Here is a 27414-nt window from a genome sequence, read left to right as displayed (position 1 = left end):
AAAAGGGGTGAGAATGCAGAACAACTGATGGATAACTGATGAGTCTCACCCACTGCTTCATCAAGAAACCAATCTAAAAGTAGTTTTACCTTCAGCTAATTTCTGCAGAGCTTCTGAATCTGAAAAGTATCAATACATTTGTGTAATCCTTGTCTTCTGTTTGCTATAGAAAACTACCAACACTTTGGAAAAACTCTAAATTTCTTACAAACTATTTAGGCAGTGAGTGATGGGCTGTTTAATGCTCTGTCTTGTGTGGGTTTCCTTCAGAATATTAACTTGCTGTAGATAACACAACAAAAAGTATTTCCCTAAATCAGCCCATTTTTGCAGATCAAACTGGAATGTGCACAACACAAAACTGCAACAGTTTTGTCACCGTTAGTCAAAACGTCTCTGTCACGGGTGAAGAGAATTGGCTCCAAAGAAATTAATAGCCAGGCCTCGTAGTAAATTCACAAGCAGCTCTTTCAGAAGTTACTAATACAAAACCATATTTATGTAAAATGTGACTGTCTGCCTATGAATGAGGGGAAAGGAGGAGGAAAAAAGAAAAATGAAGAAGAGAGGCCTGTGGGGTAACACATACGCATTTTACATAACACAAAACAGATGTGGTTCCAACTACACTTATTCAGGTGACAAATGCATACTTTGGAACCTAATTTTGATATTTCTCTAAAGTGGGATCCCATGTCTCCTCATCTCTGAACCCCAGCACTTGCTGCAGTGTACAACATTACTGCTTAATACTGAAAAGAGTAGGGAAAAGACTTTTTTTAAAAATATAATGAGAGAGAGAATAAATGCAAGATGTAAGAGCTAATTAAGCTTTGCAAGCCTGAATAACAGTATTGTTCATGTTATATTAGAAAAGACATTTCAGGACAAGGATGCAAAATTAACTCACAAGCTGGTCAGAAGTAAGTCGAAGCGTTTTTTTGTAACTGATTCCAGACAATAACGAGAGATGACTTGAGTTGGTTTGTAATGACCCGAGGTTTTGTTTGGCAGCTCTAGGGTCTTCATCGCTTGAAGAAGATTCATCTTTTATTCTGGAACATTGCACACACAGAGAAAATGATGTTATCATGTCAGTAAATGCATCTCAGTAGCCATTAAAAATGCATTAACAATGAGTCACCAAATAAGTCATTGATTCTCTGCTCCTAAGTACTGTCTCACAGGAGGTCATTCACATCATGGCTTTAAATATATCAATGAAGGGCCAAATTTTCATTCATGCATGTTCCCCATTATTCATACTTGGACTGTTCCAGCCATTCACTTGTCTATAAGCTAGTTTTCATTACTTTAAATTAACAGATGTAAATTAATGTGCCATACTGACTAAAAAAATCTCATAGTGTTAAAAAAAAAAACACATTAGATACTGTAACTACAAAAATTGCTCAGTTCTCAGAAGAAGAAAGAGGCATTTGTTATGCTGGCTTTTTCCTCCCCCCCTTCTCTCCTCCCCCAAAGAATTCAGCAATTAATAAAAAAAAAAAATCCAGGTGATGAAAAGTTTAATATAGAAAGTAACTCCCCCTTCCCTTTCAATGAGCAACTTTAGATCATCGGATTATTCTTTTCCAGGATTTGCAGGATTAGTCCATTCAGGATACGATAATGAAAAGTCATAAAACCTGAGCTCCTTTAAACAATTCTGTTTAAATCATCACAGTATTTTTTTTTTCCTGCTACAACCATTTTTTCAGAAACTTGTTAAAGGTATTTTTCTTTAGAGAGAAAGTTCTCCGACAATAAACAAATTATCACCTTAGGCAGAAGGTAAAATATCCTTTCAGATCCTACAAATCTCATCTTTAAAACAATCAGCACCTGTCCTCTTATTTCGATCACACCTGGATTTTTTTGTTGTTAGGAAGTCTTGACCCAATATCAAGGTACTGCACATTGTGACTAGCAACATTTAAAACCCTATCTTATCCTTTATAACATCTGATCTCAAAAGCTTTACTCAACATCCCACTTGTCACATTTTGCTTTTGAGAAATAAATTCTTAATGACAGATTTCTAAGGTCAGTTAAAATTTAAACAAAGAACACCAATCTAGTCTGCTTGAAGTCTTAATCCCACTTTAAAGCTTATCTTTAAACAACCATGCAAGAAACAGACCTAAATGTCACTTGTCATCCCTAAAAGGAAAATCATCCTTTCAGATTTATTCTGTGACACTCTCAAACTCAGAAAAGCAATGGAGATAACAGCTAGTCTCCTACATGAGGAATCCTCCTTCTAGCGCATTCGACTGGACTGCAACTGCTGACCTCCAGAAAGCATGACAGCTAAGGCCTTTTTTGTTTCATAAAGGTGAGACTTGAAGTTAATGAGCATAAAGCATATTTGAATCCTTAGCATCTAAGTACAGACAGCACACGGATGGGCTGTCTTTACAGTAAGATCTGTATGTACAGAAAAGGGGGAAGGTAGGAGAGCTGTCCCTGGCTAACTCATCCCTCCAAAGCCTGTTAAAGCTCATCTTATGGAACCCTTGTGAAGGAGAAATTCTGACCATACAGTATGATTAGTTTGGAGCATGAGAAGGAAGAGACTTCTGCAGTCTTTGAAAGGAGTAAAAGAAAACCATGACTATTGCCTGTGAAAAAAAGTCTGGAAAGTCTTATGCCCCTGAATTTCACAAAACATGCAGGAACAAATTATGTTGCCAGGCCATAAATGTAAGTAAATCAGACATTTTAGTAACTGGGATCTGACAAGAGCACGGGGTCATCTATGATGTTCCCTTGAAAACTCTAGAGAGATACATATAGCTTTGGAGAACTGCTCCAATTACTGGCTTTTTTCAAAGGGCTGGAATGTGTGTCACAGAGCTGCCAGCCAAACCACAGAAACACCAGAGTGCACTCACAAGGTCTGCAACCCTGTCATGGGTAGAGCCTTCCTATCTGCACTTATTTGATGCAATGAATAAGAATTGCACATATTTCACTGACACAGTATTTCTTTGTTCAAACATAAGAGGTAGCTTGCTTTCATTTTTAAATGGTAAGTCCTGCTCATTTCAGGTACAGATAACTTTGGGGGTACCTGTTTGCCATGCTCATCTGTGAAGGGTCTTCTCCTGTAAGTCCACTTCCACTTATACCTTGTTCTGACTTTGTTTCCTGTAAAAACACAAGTATAAGAAGCTGTGCATTTCCTCTTAGGCAGAGAGCAAATATTTTTAGGAAAGTATTTGAAAACCAAATTCTGTCTTGTACAGACTTGGTAAAAATCAACAGCATGTTTGTTTCCTTTGCTTGTAGGCAAAGCAAAGCTTCATGTTTTTCTTAAAGAATAAAAGCTGCACAAAGAACTAAAAATTGCAAACATAAAACTCAGAAGAAGAATTAAGATTTAGTTTTGCATGGAAGTAGTACAGAAATATCAGATTTCACATTTAGTACTGTTGAAGTTCTGGGATCAATCCCATAACTACTCAGTTCATGCACCTTCAAATTGCTTTTTCGGTTGAAATGTAGCTAAGTGTGACTCTGGAGAAGAAAAAAAATATACAAACACCTTTCATAGAATCATTAAAATCTTTAATGCAATAAAACTTTCCAAACCGCTTTTACCTTGAGTACATGCTAAGCTCTATCGATTTCATTCCACAAGATTTTTAAATAGTGAATTATTTTGAGACACACAAACAACACCACCTGCCATTATCCATTTACAGCTGCCCCAGCTCAAAAGACACCCAAATACTTCCACTTAGAGAGAAATTCTAAAAACTTGAACAAACTGTAAAAACCAAAATCTCACGCTCTGAAGCCCATACCCACAGATCAGTACAATGGTTATTTCACACAAGGCTAAAAAACTTCATCGACTGAGGCACAATCATAAAACGTATTAGAAGTCATTTTCTCCCCTCACGTACTAATGCTTCAGTAGTATAAATTAATATGAAGAGGTTTTATTAGTCAACTTTAAAGATTAAATATGTCTAGACAGGAGATCAATATTTCATATAAAGTTTTGCTTTTTTCACTGTTCTTTAATGTTCATTCATGGCTTTAAGACTGTTACCACAAACTTTTAATGCTAAGAAATTCAAAAAGACTTCAAAACTAATATATAGTCAGTTTTGCTGAATTTTACAGCTCACACTACTCATAAATATGTCTGTTCTTCAACTATCAAAAGAAAGTGCATAAAGGCATAATCTGCATGAAAACATTAAAATAGCGGCACAGCTCTTTGATTCTAGGTTCCCAAACACAAATTTAGTCCATTAGATAATACTGCCTCAGGTTTGGGTAACGAAAATAAATGCAGAACCAAAACACTGCAGGCAAATGTTTCAGGTAGGGTCTGATCCAAAGCTTTCTGAAGTTAAAAGAAGTCAGAACTTTAGACCCTGTTTAAACATCTTTTAATGTGTATATCCTCAGTCAGACTGAATACCGAGTTAATCTCAGAAGCAAAGTTCTGAGGGATGAATATGGAGGTATCCAGTTTTCCCACTGCAATCAGAAGGAAACTCTGCTTTCTTCTTAAACTTACCTCTTTAATAGTGCTGTTCCTCCCCCGCCATGAAAACCACCACCTTCCACCTTTTTTGGGCATCTTGTCCCTCATTATAGATTCCACAGTGGCCTGTGATAAATGGATGGTAACATAAAAAAAACCCAAAACAAAGGACAACCTGATATATGTAAATGAAAGAAAGGGCCAAACACACAATTTTAACTGATAATAAATAGAATAAAAGGAAACATACTGTCTGTGGACCATAAATTCTACTAAAGCAAAACCTAATGGTATCCAGAGCTGCTCTGAAGTAACTTAAGCATGAATACTTATGGTATTTTTAAAAGGAAAATGAAAAAGAGATAAAAATCAAAGAAGAAAAAAAGCATAAATAGATATTAGTATAATGTCTAGAATGGAGAATCTACTGGGTTTAAGTTGAAGTTACTTATTGCAAATTATATCTTAAAAAAAAAAAGAAAAAAATCACTTCCTGAAGGAGCTCATGCAAAACGGTAACAAACCCACATGCAAGGCTGTTACTCTCATTTAAAAATAACTACAAAGTACATATTTAATCATGAGTTTTGAAAAACGCAAAGATGTTACTAGCTTTTATGAGTTTAGTATGATGTTATGAATTTGATTGACAATGTTAGAATCGTCTTTTTTAAACCCTGGCTATTTTTCATCGGTTATATACACTAGACCTCAGTAGAGAAAAGTTTCTTTCAGTACCCATAATGACTGCAGCCTTATGCATTGTAACAAGGAGAGCTGAATTCTTTCACTCGGAGAACAAGCAAAAGACAAAAGCAGAAAATATTACAGTAAAGATGGCCAGTGTTTGGTAAGCCCTGGAATGGCTTAGCCACTGGGTTTCTGAGACAACAGCCTCCACTGCAAGCAAAGTCACCAAAATAAAACTCTGACATTGATCAGTGATTTTAATAATAATAATAAATGATTCCAAGAACTCTTAGCAGTTCAGAGAGGGCTGAGTTCAGCTAATGTAAGGGACAATGACCCCCTTTTCCCAGTTTCTCACAGGTTCTCTTTATATATATATATATATATATATATATACACACACACACACTCTCTCATATATACTATCTCAAGTATATAAGAAAAGAAAGAAATGACAGAGGAATTATGTTAAGTAAGTTGAGAACTTTTTAAACAAAAATAAGAAAAACAAGGATGGAGCTACTGAGAATGAAATGCCAATGTTGAGAACAATGACTATGATCTAAGGAGGTTCTCAAACTTGGGGACAACTTCAAGCAGATGTCCTATTTACTTTCAGTGAGATAATTCACATGCTTACAATTAGACATTGTTTAAGTGTATTTTGCAGAACATGAGTGACTTTGCAAAAACTCCAGTTTTCAATCACTTCATAAATCCTGTTTGAATAAACTATCTAAGTATTTCAATTCCTTAATTCCATTGTTACAGCAAATCAAAACTCTAATTAGCAAGTCATTAAGAAAACCAGTAGGATGACTGGTAGCATAAATGAGTCATTTTTGTTTCAGAGGTACGGTTCAGCCAAGTAAACCTTCCCAATCATACAGACTGTTCCAACTATATATACTGGCTTCTCCACTAAATTAAAATTGCACTGTCTAGAAAGTCATCAGCATTCAGAATACAAGTTAACCATGTAAAAAAATGAACACGCTGAATTTCACACTTATGAAGACTTGTTAACCTATACAAATAACAGTTATTAATGGTTAAATGGTTAAAATAATAATGATTAAAAAATAACCATAATGCTGTTGAAAGATTTGCCATTTCCCTTAACGGCAAAAATATTTCATACCCATTCTTTCCATTCACCCACCCAAGGCAAAACCCAAAACATCTGGCTCAGGCATCGAAGTGTTCAATTAAAAACGCAGTTACCTTGCATTACCTTTATTGCCACTGACGACCCAATAGGCACCTATCAAGGCCTGAATCACTCTGTGGAAGTGCCCAACAAATAAAGAGTAGGAGAACTATACACCTTCTGCAGGCATTTGAGTTCCACAGAATTAATTCCATCTTTGATGATTACTAGAACATTTGCAGTAAAGCACAAAACATCTGGCTCTGACATCCTTGAAATTCAAGCCAGGTTTACCAGATGCTTGGGACTTTTATGATCAATTTACTTTATATTGGGATGCCATGGTGCAGTTACGCGTGACTGCATACATAGGTAACGTGGCACTAAGAAAGAACACAGTGGTAGAGTATTCTGGGCTTTGAATAAATTTTTATTCTACCTTCATAGCAATTGAGATAGCATTTGAATTCACACAGATTAAGCCCAAGGACATGTGGAGTGATACAAATGGCAGAAGGAAAGTTTGTGTTCCAAAATTTATTAAGTCCATGGCTAACTAGGATACAAAATAGTGCCAATGGTGATACTACTTCTTTATATACATTTACAGTAGCGTGTCTTTCTGTCCTCAGCATCCATGTGGCACCAGGTCACATGGAATTGGACCAAGTTCATCAATGCACTTAATATAAGCCAACATGTATAGCTGTCACATAGTCACAGTCATCTGTCACTATCTACCTGGGTTGGTCATGAACAACCAACCGAGAAACAGAAAACTGGCAAGCTACAGGCCTTCCTTACCTAGTAGTTCAAGCTTATTCACTGAGGTTAAAATTCCTGGCCTCTTATTTTTATTTGATAATGTATCCTGTACACAGATAAAATGGAAAGAAGTCACCAAGTATTTCAGCTACAGCAAACACTAACACGGGTCAATATAATTTATGCTTACGATCCATATTAAGGAAGGAAAACAGGAAGTTTTCCTTCTTCAAAATATTTGTAATGATCTTAGCCTAGCAAATAAACACTGTTCACAGACCAAATTTAGTCCTGCTTATTTAGCCCTTGGCATAAGCTAGATGAATGGTTACGTGTGGATAGATATTACTGATGTGCAGATTCTTTTGTACAACAACCCTCTTCTCTGCCTTAATGAAGGGCAGAATGTCACAACTCCTCCTCTGACCAACCTTCACATTCAATCTCACCTTTGGCAAAGGTTTCTGGAATGCCTGCATTGCCAGCAGAAGGGGACCAGCTGTCGTCCAGTTGTAGTACCTGGGCATGCAAGAGAGACAATTAATGCATTTTGTAATCCCAAGGTTCCAATTCACAATCTACCTAGTATTTATCATCTGGCAGGTTAAAGCCAGGAAGCCTCTTTAGCACAGGTCAGACTCTGGCCTGCACCACTAATAGCAGACCCATCTTATTCCACAGTATGTTCACAGGTATTTATAGCATACACTTTTCAAGGTATGCAAGGGAAGCTACGTCCGTAAGGAGAAATGGTATTTGTCCTACATTCCTCATGTCCCTACTGTACCTCATTATCACAGCACGAGCTACATTTTTTTTTAAAAAGCTGTTTCTAGTTTTTCCATCGAGAAACTACATAAAAGTTAGGGGCCGTAGTCTGTAGGATGTCAAGCTTCCGCTATTATGTGCTGAACATGGGTCAACTCTTGTTACAGACAGTAGGACACATACAGTATTATCATCCACCTGTCTAGGGAAGCTAAAGCTCACATAACATCTAAAGAATACGACAGTAAGATCCTCGCTAAGTACTCCTCTCTTCCCAACATATCAGCAGGCAGGTAAACATTACCAACAATTCAGAGAACTATGGCAGGGAAGCAGTGACTCACCTCAGACCACAGAGAGGGTCAGGTATAAGGCTGTACCGTACACAATGCAAACTATCATATAAGGATGCACCAGGCATGTCAGATTTGTATGAGCAATGTCTATGACTAAGGGTAGCCTAACCTCTAATACCACGATCTCTCCTCTCCTCTGTAACATTGTACACCAGGTGCATGGAGCTCTGAAGTTCAAACATCCTCCAAAAAGGAAGACACACCTGGCATAGACCATAGTGCTGTACTGCTGCCAGCAATATGAAAGAATGTCTTAGCCTTGCAGAAATAGAACTTTCATACTCGGTGGGTGAAGTTTGTCAAGTCTTGAAAAGCAACGCCTCCATAGAGGCATATTAGCAAAATATTCAGTATATACAGACAAACTGCTGGGTACAGAGCGCTTGCAAGCAGACTGCCACATCCCTGTAAATATTAATTATTCAAACTGGCTCAGGGCAAGCCTTAGCAAGTTCACATCCTATTTCATTTTTCCTCTGCCAATTGAGTGTGAACACAATTAGCATTTAATACTAGCTTCTTGAAATTCAAATTGTGTCAGTTAGCTGTAACAGGTCATCTGAAACTGCTCTTTACTTTCAATTTAAAAGAGGAAAGGTAACCAGAAAAGCCTGAATTCACTAGAGTTGACGCTTTCTGGATGAGTCTAAGCTACGAACATTCAAAACCTATTTTTCAGCTATAGTTAAACTGATTTAATCCACCCAAGTGCCACAGATGTGTTTTTGTTACAACAATAAAGCATTTTTTTTCCTGAAACATACTTACTTATTTCCAATCTTAACTACAAGGTTAGGGTCATCAATAATTGCAGGATTGTCCACAAACTGCTGATACGTTACTGCATGTTCTAAGAATTCTTCTGTGGGGGGAAAAAAATTACATATGTAAAGCACTCATTTATAGATGCCTGGGATGGGCCCACTGAAACCTCTTAACATTCTCAGACACGTAGGTTTCCCATTCAGGGTCAGCCCTTCATTACTAGGGTGCTGAGATCAGCAGTAATATGGAAGGAAGATGTTCAGAGACTTTCAATCTCAGAAGATGCTGAGGGTTTCTCTGTTATCTGCTGGGTGTCTTTCCTGCTCAAAATACAAGCCAAGTGAAAGCTCAGTGATGGAACTGCAAAGGGAGGAAAAATCAGGCTTCTAAGCAAGGAAGTACTTTGTCATGCCTTTCACTGATCCTCTGTCCAAGTTAGGAGCAGGAACTGATGGGCTCAACATCTATGTAAACACACAGCCAGGAACTTAATGATCACTTGTAAGGCCTACAGTAAAGTGAAAATGTCTATGAATAAATACTCCTTCCACTGGCCATGACTCCTTTCACGAAAACTATGTAATTTACAAGTGATTCAGATAACAATACAACTCCAGTAAATCACAGTACATTTGAAACGTTTTAATAGCCACCTTCTGAACAGCAATCAGTGTAGCATCAGACTCATAAGATTTTATGACACCATATTACTGCGGAAAGTGCGAGTCTTAACACATCTTCACATTATGCAGCTGGAAGTTTAAGGTACAGATCATTGTAAATGATTTATTTAAAAGTCACACAAGAAATTGGCGGTAGAGCAGGAACTCAGGTTAAAGTTTCCAACTCCCTCTCCTACTGTCCGCATTTGCAGACCACCTTTTCATTCCTGACACTGACAGCTGTGAATTTCCTAGCTATACACTGTACCAAGTAGCAAAAGTACCGTCAATACTACTGTGATACAAAACGTCATACTATCAGGAAATAAAAATACCAATAAAATACTTTAAAAAAAATGTAGTATATAGCATATTATTAACATGTGTTAAAAATCGTAAGTCCTATATCAGTCTACCATGAAAAATTCTAGGAAAATTATTACAGGGACAGTATTTATCTCCTCAACACATTCCTGAGTACAGCCACTGGAGGGCACTGCTTCCTCGGTCTAGGATGCTAAAACCTGGCTGACAGCACATGCCTGTAATTCAGAAGGTCATTCCGTACCTTTGGTTATTTCTTTGTTCTCAGTAAGGCCTCCGCAGAGAGAAATGGCAATGGAAGGCAAATCTCGCATTCCATCCGAGGTGCTTTCAACTCCACTGTCAGCACCTGAGCTCCCGACAGACTGTGGAGACTGGCTGGCAGACTGCGGCCCCGTGTCGTTCGTGTTCTTGCTTTGGACATTGTCCCCACTGGAAAAGAAAAATCAGGAATTCAGGCTTCATGTATTCATTCCCAAATCTGCGCCCTTCAACAAGCACTATCTACATCTGACACACACACACGGCGGGTGAGGGAAAGGATATTTGCTTGGTTTTGTATAAAATTTAAATGAAACAGTATAGGCCTCATGTACCCTCAAATATTAGATTACTTCTACTTACTTGCCTAAACTAGACATGTATAATTATAGCTTCATTTATCTACAAGAAAAGAAAAATAAGATAATAAACTGTAAAATCTTAGTAGACAAAATAATGCTACCATAAGCAGAGTTTATACTAGTAAAACTATCCCACACAGCAACAAGAAAAACATATTAGTTTATTATTTAATTTATATTAAATGTATAAACTAATAGCTAAACTCAAAATAAAGGATGCGTATGTTTATGCATTTATGCATCATGTATATATAAAATACATATAAACTACAAGGATTAAAATTTTAAGAATCAATAAATCATTATACCCACTTAAAATCTGTGTATAGATGAAATCACCTACAAAGTGCAGCCTCAGACTCTGCTCTCCATTCCAGATTTATATGAATGCATTTGAAAAAGGAGTTTTCAATCCAACTTTTTTCTCCATATTATTAATCTTTCTCAGTTTTATTGAAACGCTAATATTACAACAGCTAAGTTTAAGCAAGCAAGAAAGAAAGAAAAATAAAATCTGCAAGCTACTTTAGTTGTTGCTCAATGACTAGTCAAATGACTACAGTATGATGTGGAAAGAGGACTATAAATGTTATAAGAGGCACTAACAAAGATCAGAACAAGTTAGAAATTGTATGTTCAGGGCACGGTATTTACTTAAATAAATCTGTCATGTATCTTCCAAAAATTATTTTCTAATATTCACATTTATAGGTGATCATCCATAGCAGAACAACATCAGAGCAATAATTTTGTGCTAATACTCTTAACAGTAAGATGTTCTTCATGGTAATAATCAAGAATATGAGGATAAATATATTCCAAGGCAAACTGCTCTCCCAGGGCATGTGAGTAACACTGATAAACATGAGTGCACATAAGTAACAATCCACAATCAATATATGATGCTTAATTGACCAAAATAGAAAAAGAGTTTCAAGCACATGTCTCGGGCCCAAATGTAGAGCTTTCCAAAAGTTCTAATATTCCTCTCCACAGAGGCTTTTTTCCTTCTGCCTTCACCTCTGCTTGGACTCTGAAAAAGAGGTCTTATCTGGTTGGCAATGAGGAGTTCGATCTAAATCTGGATGGCGACAAGAGCTCTTTAAATAGTAAAAATATAAGCAAAGGACTTATACTTTTTGGGGAAATAAAGTGCAGCAACTTCTGGATCCATGTCAGTGAGGTCATCTAAATAGACACCATCAGCACCAAGATGCCGGCTTCGTTTGTCTGTAAGGATGGCACAAACAAGCATTTTCTGAGTTACGAGCTAGAACTATTATTACTGTTTAACTATTCATTTTAAGATTGAGAAACCAAACAAGTTATAACAGCTTGCGAACTGTATTTGTATAAAATGGTACTGCCAAAAAATTTTAAAACAAGCTTGTTTTAAAACATTGTTTAGACTTTGAATACACAAAATGAGACAGCAGGGGACTAGTTTTGAGATATAGTTTTGAAGCCTCCTTATCCCAGACAAAACCACCCGGAATAAGAAGTCAGTGGTCGCTGTAGGAAAACAGCAAAAGGAAAACTTTCTGAGTGTTTGTATAGCCCTATTATCACAGTAAGGCAACCGGAGCATTTAATCTCCGAGAACAAATCTTCAATCCCTTCTTGCAAAAGGGACATAATACAACGAACTATACTATAGTCACTAATACACTGTAACTGGCTTGTTATGGAGACAACTCGCTGTTAGTACATACAACTGATGAGTTGCACATGCAATATTGTAGGCAATAAGACAACCCTCCGAGGTCTTTCACTAATATGATCACACAGAATCATCGCTGTCCTGTTGTTGCTGGCACATCCAGACAAGTAACCACTATAAGGCCAAAACCTGATTTGGAATTCATTCGAAAACCCATGACTTCTCACTGTCCCAATTTCCAACATCAAACGTCAGAAAAGCAATCAGAAAAAAAAGTTATGTGAAGACTGAATAGTAAGGAGAATAACACTGTCATTTTCGTCTTCAAAGACAGTGGAATGCATTGGGAAGTGGCCAAGAAACTTGTATGTTTACTGATTAAAAATCAGCTGCACAAACTAGGCTTATATAGGGTTTATATAATTATAGAATAATCAGAGCTCTCAAATATAACATTTGTAAGCAAATAAATTCCATGTGAAGATTGTAACACTTACTATAAAATACCATGGATATTGAGTCCAGAAATTAAATAGTAGAAAAGCAGACGGAGTTATAGTTCACAGATTCAGGACAGGACGTGTATCACACAGAATTGAAATTGCTCATGTGAAACAAAAGCACCTTATTTTATGGCAAATCTGTTGTTTGTGCAAAAGATACTACAACTTTGTACTAAGGCAGAGAAAGTTCCACAATTACCTGTGACACATAACAACTCAAAGCAGTCAGAGAAGGTAAACCAGCAGATCTACAGTGTGCTTGTACCAAAAAGTGAAGTCTCTGAATCTGTCAAATACAGATGAATTCGGAGCAAGTTTTGCAGTCTTGCTCATATGCACAGAGCTGCCAAAAATCCCAGACCAAGGAGAATCTCCTATCTTACTACACGGCCCCTGCGAACAAACTGCTGCACAGCTCAGGTTTTGAAGGTTCTTTCCAAAGTTTATTCCTTTCGAGATCTGAAAGTGCCTTCAGGGCACAGATTAATTTATATGGCAATGAGGTGCTTTACCACCACGAAATTTAAAGACAAAAGCATACATCTAAGAGCACAGAATCAACAGCTTTACCTTTCTTTCTGGAAGGGGAATCTGTCTTGCCAGCTGGTTGGGCTGAGCAAGCTGCAGCTTGTTTTATTTCTTCATTGGCAGGCAATGGTGGCACAGCTGCTCCTGGAGACTCTATCTCTGGCTTATTTGTCTCAGCTGGTAAGGGCTCACTTTCATCAGCAGTTGCGGCATCTGCTTGTCCAAGGGCAAGCAGAGGAGACACAGTGTTAAACTCCTCTATAGGAGAACTTTGGATGACCCGAAAATGAGTGCTTTCAGAAGGATTTACATCCACCATGCTAGGTTCCTTTGTTTTGAGCAGAGAACTGGCCTATAAGGAAAAATAAACAGATTGCTATAAAGAAAAGCTCTTAGAAAATGCAACAGCCACAGTTTAACCCATTACGTTCTTTCCAGTGAGACCAGATTCTCAAGCTAACCAACTACAGCAGAAAGCCACTACTAACTGAGGTGAAGACTACAGTGTACAAAAAACCTCTCTGCTGTGTGTTTCCTTGCACAAAATTCATCTGTATCTCAAGGCCAGGAAAGATTTGTTCTGCAATGTGCTCTACAGTCTTCATTTCCCACTCACCTGCCTGGGAGCACATCACAGCTCCTACCTTGCCTTCCTCCCTTCCTGTGCAAATCCTACCTTTTCTTCAGAACGTAACCCCAAGAAACATGTGAAGGGAGCACAGACTGGAGTCCTTACACAATCAGGATGCTCTCAAGGACCAGGACAGGGGTACGCTGTCATTAATCTATACCCCAGATTTAGATTTTAAATCACTTTACAGGAACCATTCCAGATCTTCTCTGAGTGTGGGACAAGAGGTGTCTTACATAGGGCAGCTGAACTACAGCAGCAGCTATTGTCACAGCAAACAAAATCTTACACGAAGATCAACAGCACCCAAAGCATAACTCCTAGTTCAGGTACGGCTAGGATCAACTCTGAGCAGCTTGGCTAGGGACGCAGACAGGGACTGAAGAGGGAAAAGCCTCCAGGAACAAGATTTGTAATACACACCAGGCTGTGTGACTGGGGTAAAAATGAAACACCTAAATCTGCTAACAGAAAACCCCACTTTCTAAATAGCAAATGCCAATTTGAAACTCCTGCCTGGACCTGTGCACCTAAATCAGTTCTCTATGTACAGAAAACAGCTCCCAGTTTTCTTGTAATATACATGAGAAGGAGAATAATGCAGAAGTGATGGGACAGCTTATCTTTGGCCTACTAAAAATGAGGCCAGAGTTCTGAATTCTGGATTCCCATCCCTGCTTTTGTCACTAGCTACCAACAGTGACTGAAAAGATAAGTTACGTGCCATTATAATTCTGGTCCCACCACCAGAACTCAGAAGTCTTCTTTCCGAGAAGGATATCCACTTCTCTGGCCCGCAAACCAGGAATTTTATTTCTTTATACTGTTCCTGACCCCATCACTCCTTCAGTCCTTTCTGCAGGGGAGCCAGCCTTCAGCAGAAGGGGCCAAACCCTGCACCATTCCTGCCCCCATAGTTGCAGCATATCACTGGAACCTGACCTTTATTTCCAACACTGCAAGGCAGGCAAAAGCCCTAAGCCTTCCCTTTCCTGTATGAATGCTCTGACTCCAAGCCAACACAAGGAACCAGCCAGTCCCTGACTGACCTGCACCGTACGCAGCTACACATGGTTACTGTGCAGCTTGGGAGACAATGCTGCTGGCACACTACAGATCCTGCCATCTCACTGAGCCAAATGGCTTCAGGCAGGAGAGAGGCACCAAGCCAGTAGGCTCAGCCAAGAGAACAGCATGTCTGGACATGCAGAGACACAGAAATGCAGGTGTTTCTGGATGCTTATGTACTCAAGCAACCGATTTTAATTTTTGTGAATCACCGCTAACACCAAGCACCTAATTTCCATCTAAGACCACTTATGAATTTCAATGATTTACCAAAGGACATTGGACTTTATTATTACTCAAGCTTCTAACTTTCACAAGACTAGGTCTCTTCATACTCTACTGTGTATCATCTGTGTTGAGAACATGCATGGCACAAGGTATCCTCCTGTACCTCCTGGACAGGTGCACTCTTCACTCGGTAAAAAACTGGCTGGATGGCCAGGCCCAAAGAGTTGGTGAATGGAGTTCAGTTCCGTTGGCAGCCAGTCACAAATGCTGTTCCCCAGGGTTCAGTATTGGGGCCAGTTCTGTTCAATACTGCACCCTCACTAATTTTGCAGATGCCACCAAGTTGGGCGGGAGTACTGATCTGCTTGAGGGCAGGAAACTCTGCAGAGGAACCTGGACAGGCTGGATCAGTGTGCAAAGGCCAACTGTATGAGGTTCAACAAGGCCAAGTGCCGGGTCCTGCACTTGGGTCACACCAACCCCATTCAGGGGTCGGGGATGAGTGGCTGGAAAGATGCCCGGCAGAAAAGGACATGGGGGTGCTGGTCGACAGGCAGCTGAACATGAGCCAGCAGTGTGCCCAGGTGGCCAAGAAGGCCAACAGCATCCTGGCCTGTATCAGAAATAGTGTGGCCAGCAGGAGTAGGGAGGTGATCGTGCCCCTGTACTCAGCACTGGTGAGGCTGCAGCTCAAATCCTGTGTGCAGTTTTGGGCCCCTCACTACAAGAAGGACATTGAGGTGCTGGAGTGGGTCCAGAGAAGGGCAACAAAGCTGGTGAAGGGTCTAGAGCACAAGTCTCATGTGGAGCAGCTGAGGGAACTGGGGTTGTTTAGCCTGGAGAAGAGGAGGCTGAGCGGAGACCTTATCGCTCTCTACAGCTACCTGAGAGGAGGTTGTAGTGAGGTGGAGGTCAGTAGTCTCTTCTCTCAGGTAACAACTGATAGGACAAGAGGAAAGGGCCTCAAGTTGTGCCAGGAGAGGTTCAGATTGGACATTAGGAAGAATTTCTTCACTGAAAGGGTTCTCAATCACTGGCACAGGCTGCTTAGGGAAGTGGTTGAGTCACCATCCCTGGAGGTATTTAAAAGACATGTAGATATGGTGCTTAGGGACATCTACATCTCCAGGGATGGTTTAGTGGTGGATGTGGTAGTGCTAGGTTAACAGTTGGACTCAATGATCTTAAAGGTCTCTTCCAACCTAAACGATTCTACGCAATTCCAAACATAAAATACCACAATTTCATGCAAAAAAAAAAAAGAAGATCCACGCCCCCTTCAGCAGTCTGCAATAGTATAAGCACATGTGCCCCATTAAGCCACAACAGACACTAACACACAAACTAAACAAATTACACTGGTCACCTTTGCTGCCTGGGGTAGCTCTCCCCATGCCCAGTGCATGTGGGGATTATTCTTCAGTCCACTTCTGTCCATAGGTTTACTGACTAATTCTGAGTCACTTTTAGGAGTAGGAGGGCGTGAACCAGATGGGCTAAAGAAAAACAAACAAAAAAATATTACAAAACCAAAAGTAAACACAACACACTAAGGACTTTCCAAACTGATATTCACCAACCCAAAGCATTGAAGATCTAAATAATCATTGCCCAATTGAAAGTATGAAAGTATGAAAAAACAGTTTAAACAGTTCAGGGTCCTCTTACACTGGCATTCAGAGGTCTCACCCATTTTTTAGTAAAGTGCGGTCACAGAAGTGGGATTTCAGAAGCTGAAAGAGATGGAACAAGAGCACTGCACCTGAACATTTCAGGAGGATTTTTGTTTTTCTGTATGGACAAAAGAATGGGGATGGTACCAGCAGCAGCAGATGAACATATGTTAGTACTGTTATAATGGATATGAAGTGCAGAAATTACTCACTCGCATCAACAAGGCACTTTATCTTGACTAAGTAATAAATTAGTCTAAAGAATCCAGTTGATTACTTCCTTCTACTAACTTGTTGAGATCTGCTCTTGGATGCATGTTTGTAAGGAAAACAACAGGAGAGCTATACAAAGAATTTGAGCTCTTCCAGTTCAAAAATATTTAACTGTTTGTTTTGCTGACTACTCAATATAAAACACTTAATTAGCAAATTATCAGTTTGTAGTGTATTTTTAATATGGTGAAGTCAATAATGTCAAGTCAGCCATTAATAAATAATGATTTGCTGATTTCAAGGACAACAGGAAAAATTCTGATTATTTACTCTGACTTTCTGCATAATGCAAGTCACAGAATTTCACACAGAACTCCCTGAACAAAGCCCTTTATTTTTTTTTTTCTTTTTCTGAGCTATAGCATGTCTTTGGTATACTCATGCAATCCTGATTTAAAAGCTACAAGCAACAAAAGAATCCACAATATTCCTAAATCAAAGGTTCAAACTGAGTTAACTTCATTCTCAAAAACAAAAGGCTTCCTACGTTTAGTATAAATTCTTCATGTTTGATTTATTCTTTACCTTCTTCTGAGTAAACTGAATATCCAAACCAGTTTTGCTCTTTCAATATAAGGCAGTTTTATAGAGCTAGCTGGTAGGGAATTCAATGGTCACAGGAAAAGAATTACTTCACACTAACACAAAGCAGCTTTTATAAAACTCTGAATTTCACATCTGAAAAAACAGCAACCTAATTATCTACATTACTCCTTGTTTTCATCTATAAGCAGTAAGATATACTTTGAATATGGACAAATGCTATGACTTTTTAGCTACAGATCATTATGTTATCTAACTAAACTATAAATTTCAGAAGCAATAAGACCGCAGAAGATCTCTTTTAGTCTTACAAATTTCAAATTTTCCTTAGTCCTTAAGGTATAACCTAACATTTGACGGAAGAAACAATACAATGTGATTTTAAAAGTATTTTCAAACTCTAAAGATTCGAGAAATGCCTGGTGGGTTTTTCAGCAACTTCTACATCTCCCACTGACAAGTTTGTTTGATTTGCCATACTTTCCATGCATCTAGGGCCCGTTGAAACCTTGGAAATCAGAAGCCTGGACACTTCAGAAAAATCTCAGCAGGCAATAATGCCTCTACTGCTGCCTTAGGCCAAAAATACTGAGATTTAAGGAAGTGTTGTCACCGCGCCAGTTAATCCATGCACTGCACACATTTTAACCTTCAAAATACCTACTGTTTACTTAGAAAAATCTCCAGTCCGGGTTTTGGGTATGTTCAGCCCAGGTTCACTTACCCAGCCAGATGACCCAAGAGACTACAGGCATTGCTTCTGTTTGGGCTAGAACCTCTGCATTTTGCAGTGAGAACACTAACCGGGAAGGGCGGGAGGGAACCTTGCCTTTTCCATAATTTTCCCTGAAAACACAGTTCCCTTGTACACACAACTGAGTAGGGACCTACGATGTATATTCCCAGACACACACATGCAAGCGCCAGAAATACTGCACTTGCATATGTGCGCATGTTAAAACAGTCAGAGTTCTGCTCTGAGAAGGCTCTTGCTGAGAAAGGGTCTGGGTTATTGGTTCAGAGTAGATACAGGTACAAGTGTTAACCATGGCAAGTTCAGAAATGGGTAAGCATCTAACTCCAAAAATATTACGCACTCTCCCAAAACAAATTACACAAAATGGACACCATCTACTGAACTTTCCACACAAGCACAATGCAGACATCTTAAGTCCCATTCTAGAAATACTACTTTTCTACTCGATTTAGTAGTAACAAAAATGTTAGATCTTCAGAATTCTTTTCAGTTCATTTCTCCTTAGAGATTAGTGTACAAATGCTAATATAACCTCAGGGTAGACAAGAATTATCATTGCAATGTCATCTTAATTTAAAAAGCCCAAGACCAAATCAGTCTGCAAACATGCATCCACAAGGCAAACAGGGGATAAATTATTTTGTTTGTACAAAAGGATACTAAAGCATTCTCATTCCTTATATCATCTGGAACACAAGCTAGAATTTTCTATGCCACCCACTAACAATAATACAGGGTTGGTGGCCTTCTGATGAGGCTGGGTTTTTTCCATTACAGAGAAATACCTTTACTTTTTTCTCCATACACTATATTGTTGTTTAACACTCAATAGCTACTCTCTCCAACCAATAGCCTTCTGGAACAGCAACGATCTCTGCAGTTTATTGTTGCAAATGGCAATTATGCCTACTACAGTCCTGTTTATACTTCCCGTTTGTACAGTTCTGCTTCCATACGTAATGCCAGATGTCATCTCCTTTACCCACACTGGGACTATCTGAGCTGCTATTCACTTCATATTATTGCCACCAAAATAAAATGAGACTGAAGACTAATAAAGCTCACAATCCCATTCCTTCATTTTTTTTTTCAGCTCAGACAGGTCAAATTAAATCCTGAATTAATGTTACGCTTGCACTAGGGGTCAATAAGGCCGAGCACCATGACCATGCAGGATCACCCAGTGACTATCCTGCAAATGCATCCATGGATCAGACTCAAAATGGGTTCTTTATTCCTTACACCACCAAGACATTTGTCTTAGGCTGAACTATGCCTTGCAATTCCCCTGTCCTTAAGTTAGGCACTGACTCGGCACAGCTGCAGTTCTCTTGCCTTACATAGATTGCTGAAATATTGCAGATCAAACTAGACCCATCCATCCTGTCAACACTGCACAAGAAGGAACAGAAACTTCAGTTCAGTCATTTAGATCAGCATATCTGATTCACATCCCACAATACCGGTGTCACAGTATTGTATTCCTTAACAGCTATGATATCACTTCATGTAACCCCATGTCAAAGAATAATGAACTTTGCCTGTAGTTGGCAGTTCTGCAATAGCAAATCATACTGATCTTTGCAGTGTTTCCCTCTGAAAGCGAAGAGGGCCCTAAGAAAGCAGCAGCGTGACCTGAGAAAAATTCCTGTCTTGACTGAGGCCAAATAAACTGGGACAAGATAGTCAGAAGGAAAGAGGGCTACCTCATGTACATGCTACAATGACGGCTGAGAGCCTCTGACCCTCCTTTGAGGTGGCCATAATAGTTTCTTATTTCACATAGAGGAGAACAGACTTGAGTGTCCCAGGATCTCACCTTGACCTGGTTCTGTGACATGGTCAGCTTAAAGACCTAGAAGCTGGGAAAACCTCAAGGTTATCAGTTCTGAGATAGCCTTAGTATGGCATCTACGCAACATAAGCAATGAGCCCTGATTTATTACTGAAAGATTCCCCAGCATTCATAGAGACACCTCCTTTAAACTCAGCTGAGTTGCTGTGACTTCTCTCCACTGACTTAATGGAGATAAAGGGCCAGGCGGCAGAATCTTGAGACATCTTGAATTTAAAAGTAAGTGTCATAAAAAGTGTCTGTATCCACCTTTAGCTCTGTAGAAAAGAGTCCACAGTCAAAGCAATCCTACACTACAGCAAAGGCTTAAATCTAGGTCTCCTAAACCTTAGACAAGATGCCTTATTTATTGTGTCATCTTTACTCTATAAGATGTTCCCATACTGTAATCCAACATACAGAAAGTCTTCCCCGTCCCCCAAACCAGGGAACAAAGGAAAGGAAGTTTATCTTTCGGTACTAGGCTCCTCCCATCACAAGTTTTGCACTCCTTGTTGCTCACTTAATCTCTGAAACCTTTGTTTTGCTTTTATTTTTGTAACCTACGCACAAGCAAACAACTCAGGAAAATCATGTGACTAAAAATGTCATTAAAATATACACCGACTGTAAAAAGCCCCATGGCAATGTTAATCTTCAGAGGAATGTAAGTTTTCACTAGCTAAGTTCTTCCTTTTTTATTCTATCATCTTAATCAACTTCAGTTTTAATCAAGGTTTTCATTGGCCTGATTTTATATTAGCCTTCTTGATTCAATGGATGATTGATCAAGCTAACTTACCTCGGGTCAATGCCCACAAAGAAGGAAGCAGAGGAAGTGGTTTTCAATGTCACTTTCTTTCAAAGTGCCTGGGTTAGCAGTAAGTGCAGTTATAAGTTTAACAACGTTTCACATACTATTAACGTGTTAAAAGTTTATTAATGTGTTAAAGGGATTAAAGAGCAGCCCAGAAAAGAGGGAGGACAACTGTTCTACCTGTCTGGAGGAGAAAAGTGAGAAGATTGTTGAGGACAAGAGTTAGATAGGCCTCCGTCTGCTGGAACAGTGAGAAGAGAGGATTGCCCTGTGCAATCTATAGGCTTACTGGACAGCACAGCATGTTGGCAGAAAGAAAAACAGGGTGTCATTATCCACAAGCGCTGATTAACATGAACTTTTTGTGCATTAGCTACATGAATGCTGAATTTACATCTAGAGTTTTCAAAATCCAGAATACTGTAACTGAGAAACAAACAGAACATACAGTTCAAAAAGCCATCAAAGGGGCAGGGTACTGACACATGCTGTCATCAGACTGCTGAAGCTCATTACATTAAGCTTTACAGTCAGTGGAGGAAGTTTCTTGCTGAATGCAATTCAAAACATTTAAATTAAGCCCTTCCTCTGAAACAGTCTCCTTGCTCTCAGTTCCTCTGCCCCTCAACTACAGAGACAGTATATTGAGACTAGACTTCTTAGGATCAAGTCTTGTGAACACTGCTCCACTCCAGTAGTCTGCATGGAGGATGCGAGGCACATGTGCATGGGGACACACACACACAGACCTCATTGGAATTATAGTGCAACGCACAGTAAGCGAAAAGTTTTCTCCTTTTGATAGTGTTGCTACAGACACAAGAAAGGAGGTCCAAAGTGATCTGTTTTGACATCAAAGGTATACACATGTACACAACTACATATACAGAGAAGAGTAAGCAAATTACAGTAGTTCTTTTCACAAAATAAACATTTCATGTTTATCTAACTAATTCGATAGATTAGCTTTGAGAGCATCACAAAAAGCTCATATTCTTATTCACAAAAAAAAATTTATTTTTATACATCAACTCTTATCTTGCAAGTTCTTAAAAGGATTACACCAAAAGTACCACAGATTTATATACCTCCATCCACTGAAATCCTTACAAGGCACGAGCGTCAGGCCAAGATTCAGATTTCACAAAGTGTTCATCCTCTCTATAGTATTTATATGCAGTGATACTTACAGACATAAATATTCTTCAGAATTTGTAGAGCTGCATTTGTACACATGCATTTGTTGAATCAAGGACAAAGCTAACCTGAAGTTTTTGTACACCATCTGATTTAAAATATAGAAAGCATTCATCTAATAGTTGACAGTGACCTTGCTTGATACAAAAATGTTTAGTGAGACTTCATATAACACTAGCATATAAGACATTAATAGAAAGAGGAAGATTATTTAGAACTGTACTATCAGAAAGTACCTTTGAAGAGGTGACCATTCTCCATCTGAGTGAGGGTAAGACGCAGACTGAGGAAATGAAGAAACTGCAGAAGCCTTTATGTCAGATACATCATCAACAAACACATCTGGAACAGGGATCCTAGGTACATGGAAAAATGTGACATTTAAAAACCATATTTGATTACTGAACTGCCATATACTTTAAATATCAAAAAAACCCTATAGCAGAGAAGAATTAGTATAACCTGAACTAAAAGGAGATAGAGAAACGTTATCTGATTCACACCTTCTCGTTCACAGCATGATGGAGGATTGTTCTCATGCTTTCAATTTCATTTTCATTATTTTTGTTACTAACACTCCCCTTAGCCTCCTAGCCTAAAGCTTTTTCTTAAAGAAACATGTTCATCAGCCATGTGTACTGACTCAGATAGAAATTACTTTTAGAAGCTATGGAATGGAACATTAACCCAGCAGAAGGTTCCCATTGCATATCTCGATTCCACTGTGATACCTTGAATTGTCCAATGGTTCTTTTTCTTCCTCTGAGCTAATCTCTATCGGAAACATATCTTCATCTTCTGATGTGTCTCCAATATCTTCTCTTTTTAAGCTGTCTATTTTATGGGTAGACTTCCTTCTCTTTTTCCTCCTTTTTTTCACAGAGCTACAGACTGAAGATGTTTCAATAGAAGGCTGGGATCCATGGGCTTGGGGTGGTACTTGCGAGGATGCACTGGTGTCCAGGTTTCTTATCCTGTCTATGGAGTTCCTCTTCAGCTGAGCTTCCATTAAAGCAGTTCCCTCAGACAGAATAGGAGATGTGGAGAGATGATAAGGAATTACCTCCTGAGAAAGAAAAAATTAAAGCCATGCAACATATTAGTTCCTCCACCAGTCACAAATCTGGTTTTAAAATGTATGCACAATTGCCAAAATCTAAGTCATTTATTCCTCAGGAAAGTTACAAAGGTTAGACATCTGGACACTCAGCAAGATCCTATTGCATATGGAAATTGTTCCATAGCTGCATCTCCTTAGCCAAGCCAGGAACAATACTCTTTAAGAAGATCCTCTGAGCATCTAATATTGGCGAGGTTATACCATGAGTCTCTATCCACCTGATACAGAGCAGAAACAAAATCCTAGTTTATAGCCTGAACGTTTTGTAAAATCCAAATCATAGAATACCAGGTCAGAAGGGACCTCAAGGATCATCTGGTCCAAATTCTCCTTCACAACTCAGATGACAGATAGTAGTCAGATAGGTCAGCAGTTTATAACTAGGTCACACAAACATCCTCTTATTCGATCATATATACACATCTCTAGATACTCACGGGAGTATTTCTAGGAATTTTCAGTTACCAAGTTACTGTTACAACACAGAAGACCAGAAGATTTAAACATAAAGATATAGAGATGAATATTGCACATGTACACAGCTCTCACCTGAAACTAGTAATATCGTACTCTACGTAAGAATTTGAAAACTCATCCCACTCTGGACAGTGACAAAAATTATTGGGGATATCAGAAAAGAAATGCCTCTAAAAAGCTTTTCTTATGTTACATTACGTGTGGACTATTCAAAATTAGTGTGACCGTAACTTATACAGGCTAGTGCTTAATCACACAGCTCAACAGCTGGCGTTCCCATTTTAATATAATTCCATATGAATAATAGTTGCAGGATCGCATCTTTGAGTACCAGAATTACTGCGTGCACAGATGTTTACAGAGCATGTGCACTTTTGCTGACAGCCTGCTGAGTGCATATGTTCAAAGGAAAGATTTCTGAAAAAAAAACAACCACACAAACAGGTCCACATGTCCAGGACATACTAACTGCTGCTGTACACATCTTTGGGGCATGTGAACTCTACACGTTACTTCTGTTCACACACTGACACGCACATGAACTACGATTTATTTTTCTGTTATGTGATTACCTTCTTCAGATTTTTCCAAATCTCAGCAACTCAAAAAACAAAGTAACTGCGTAGTATTGAATTTACATAACAGAAAATTGTCAAGAAACTTTCAAAACTATAAAACGGGTAAAGGTATATTTTTCAACAAAATTCCTAAACTCAAAACTGACTCTGAAGAGCAGGCATTAAATTTTTAACAAATTTAAATTAGTTTTGACTCTTACGTGATCATTATCCATCTCCTGCACAAAGAAGGCCTCTCCATTGTCTCCTAGTTTCATGTGCAAATCTACAGCTTCTCCATTAATTTCTATGTCAACCTGAAAGAAAATAAATACATTCTCATACAAAAAGAAAGTTATTTTAGGTACACAATTCCTGTTCAGATACCCTACCACTGTCACTGGGCAAATGCTTCTCAGTCAAGCAAGGGAAACCTTATAATAAACATAGCAAACTCTGTTTCTGTCCTCACCCCTAAAAAGGCCATCAATTGTCAGAATGTTTCTCTAACTCATTCAGCTCATTGCTGTCTTGCTTCTCTACTCAGGAAGGTTTACAGTCATTATATGAAGTCCTAAATCTTTTTAAACGTAATTCTGAATGCTTCAATCGCCACACAAATCGTTTTGCTTTTAATTCATAGCCTAATTTTGCATTGTGCAAGAAGTACTTCCACATGCAAATTCTTAATATGCTGTCTTTCCAATTCATCAAACACTTCTCTTTACGCTATGAGAAGCACAAATAAGAAAAAGTGTTTTACATTCTCGACACAATTCATGCGTCTACTTCTTCTGCACATTTCTCTCACTGCTCTACAGCCCAATTTCTTCTCAGGAAGATCTCTCACTGTCTGTAACCACTCTTGCCACTGACTCCATTTTCACTGTATTTTTTTTTTTTTTTTGAGACTTTGACAAGTCTACATTTATGTTATATTTCAGGATACAGTATACTATTGGCATGGTAACATTTTCAACTTTTACCCATCCTAAATATTGGAATTCCTTTCTGATTTATGTAAGAATTGAACAATGTCCATGACGACATTAAAATTCTTCTGCTGAACAATTACAGCTGCATTAGAAGCTAGACTGTATGTAGTTACGAATTATTTCCTAAAATAATCTGTTGTGCATTACCCACTGAAAACTTGGCATCTGATATCATATTGCCAGGTCATTCAGCCTAGTTACATTTATCTCAAGGTCCTCACTGCTTTTTCCAGCTTCAACTAACCTCGACATTCTGCTATCTGAAAATATCACTTCATTATTACCTTCCTTTTTGTAAGTATCATTGAACAAGTTAAAAAAAGGCGTCTTAATACACAGTCACTAGTGAAACCGAGTATAGGCCCAAATTAGCACATTCAAAATTTTGCTTTATTGAAAATAAATATTACAAATACCATGGCTTTTTTTGGTTTTTTTATCGTTACTGTCTTACAAATTATGCTTTGAAATGCAAGAATCAGTAACAACTGTTGTAATTGAACCTTGCATCACTTTTGGCTCTTTATAAAAGAAGGTCTGAAGAAAACCTTTACTAGCATACTGCAGAACATTCAGTAACTTTCATGCCATTAGAGTTAATGCACAGACAGGACATGTCAAAACTGTCAATTTTCTTACCACTTTCTCCCTAGAGCGTAGAACTCCCAATTTCCCAAAGCGCACATGGAATGGGGAACACTGAAGATTTCCATCTGGCTGACGTACAACAATTATATCGATACATCCTGACAATGTGGCTGGGTTTAGTCCCTTATAGAGTTCCTTTACAGTTACAAATACTTGCCCTGCTAACTGTCCAACGTAATTCATGGTTTGGACCTGAAAGGCAAAAGATAGAACACATAAGACTTTGATCCCTGCTTTGGAGGCATTTAAGAGACAGATTCCAGCAGTGGGGCACACTCCTGTTTCACAAATTAACAACTTCACATAGAATCAGTATTTCCCACCTGATTTTTTTTTTTACAGCTGACACATTTGTACAGAGCTATTAACAGACAAAAGCAAAAGAGACCTTTTAAGTCAGAGAATTGTAACAACTTTCAGAAGTTCATAAAATCAGTTGCATTCAAAACCACCATCAGACTCTTAGACTCTGCAGCTCATAAATGGCTCAAATTATCTCTGAAGAGAAAAGCATTACTTCCAAAATAACATCTCCTCCTAGCATTTATTATGCCCTCGACATCAAATATACCTTTCTCATGTATTTCTACAGGCTTTTAAAGGCAGGGCAAGTGAATGGTTTTAAGCAGATCTAATTTTCCACTACACCGAAGTCAAAGACTATTTTTCCACTTTACAGGGATTTTTCCCATTAAAAAGATTATTATAATCCATATACACAATAGATACGCATTAAGGTTTGACAAGCAACCTTCAATCCAGAGCGTCTGAACTTTAGAGTGCTTCCTAATGCAACTTCACTGTTCTTGTTTTAAAACAGCCTTTTAGTATCAGCAGGTTTATTAAAAATAAGGCATGTGTTGATGGTTGAAGTGATTAGCTTTATTTCCCCTGCTCTGGATTTATTTAGTACTTAGAATTTAGTTTCCTGCTTCTACTCTGTTAATGCACATCCCATTTATGATCCTAGATGGGACAGCATGCATACTTAGACATACTTAAAAGTTCAAAAACTCTTTTAAGGGCTCCCAAAATCTAGTGAATTTAAGCAGATACCTTCCTGAACAGTACAGATTTTAAGGACTTACAATGTCTACTGTTGTCATTATTTTTCCAACACCTCTTGCAGATTCTAAGATACTGATTGGGCACTCAGTATAAAGCATATGCCTCACATACAAGTTCTTTGCCAGGCTGTACTACATCACCTGGACATCAACAAGAGAGACACTTGTAGGGTAGGCAATGTTAAAACTCTCATTGATGGTGATGAGAACAGAACTAAGCTCCGAGTC

The 27414-nt window shown here is 38.6% G+C and overlaps 1 protein-coding gene across 4 annotated transcripts in view; it reads right to left on the bottom strand.

Annotated features, from left to right (window-relative positions):
- Nucleotides 1-26311, bottom strand: part of LPIN1 (lipin 1) — a 37579-nt gene extending 11268 nt beyond the window's left edge. Inside the window, exons 1-15 of one of the 4 annotated variants that reach the window (XM_086461588.1) lie at nucleotides 26111-26311; nucleotides 24698-24793; nucleotides 23054-23388; nucleotides 22559-22678; nucleotides 21306-21413; nucleotides 16595-16724; nucleotides 13344-13653; nucleotides 11747-11840; nucleotides 10232-10419; nucleotides 9005-9098; nucleotides 7562-7631; nucleotides 4758-4835; nucleotides 4541-4633; nucleotides 3077-3153; nucleotides 911-1055 (exon numbers count right to left, since the gene is read on the bottom strand). In XM_086461588.1, coding sequence (XP_086317714.1) covers nucleotides 911-1055; nucleotides 3077-3153; nucleotides 4541-4633; nucleotides 4758-4835; nucleotides 7562-7631; nucleotides 9005-9098; nucleotides 10232-10419; nucleotides 11747-11840; nucleotides 13344-13653; nucleotides 16595-16724; nucleotides 21306-21413; nucleotides 22559-22678; nucleotides 23054-23388; nucleotides 24698-24793; nucleotides 26111-26302 — 2130 coding nt within the window. In that variant the 5' untranslated portion in view covers nucleotides 26303-26311. Of the gene's footprint in view, nucleotides 1-910; nucleotides 1056-3076; nucleotides 3154-4540; nucleotides 4634-4757; nucleotides 4836-7561; nucleotides 7632-9004; nucleotides 9099-10231; nucleotides 10420-11746; nucleotides 11841-13343; nucleotides 13654-16585; nucleotides 16725-21305; nucleotides 21414-22558; nucleotides 22679-23053; nucleotides 23389-24697; nucleotides 24794-26110 lie in introns of all 4 variants that reach the window. The other 3 variants (XM_086461589.1, XM_086461590.1, XM_086461587.1) reach the window with 3 other exon arrangements.
- Between the last annotated feature and the right edge of the window lie 1103 nt (nucleotides 26312-27414).

The sequence above is a fragment of the Leptosomus discolor genome, chromosome 2 (genome assembly GCF_034619465.1).
Source record: "Leptosomus discolor isolate bLepDis1 chromosome 2, bLepDis1.hap2, whole genome shotgun sequence".
Taxonomy (NCBI): domain Eukaryota; kingdom Metazoa; phylum Chordata; class Aves; order Leptosomiformes; family Leptosomidae; genus Leptosomus; species Leptosomus discolor.
This window is presented reverse-complemented; position numbering and strand designations above follow the sequence as displayed.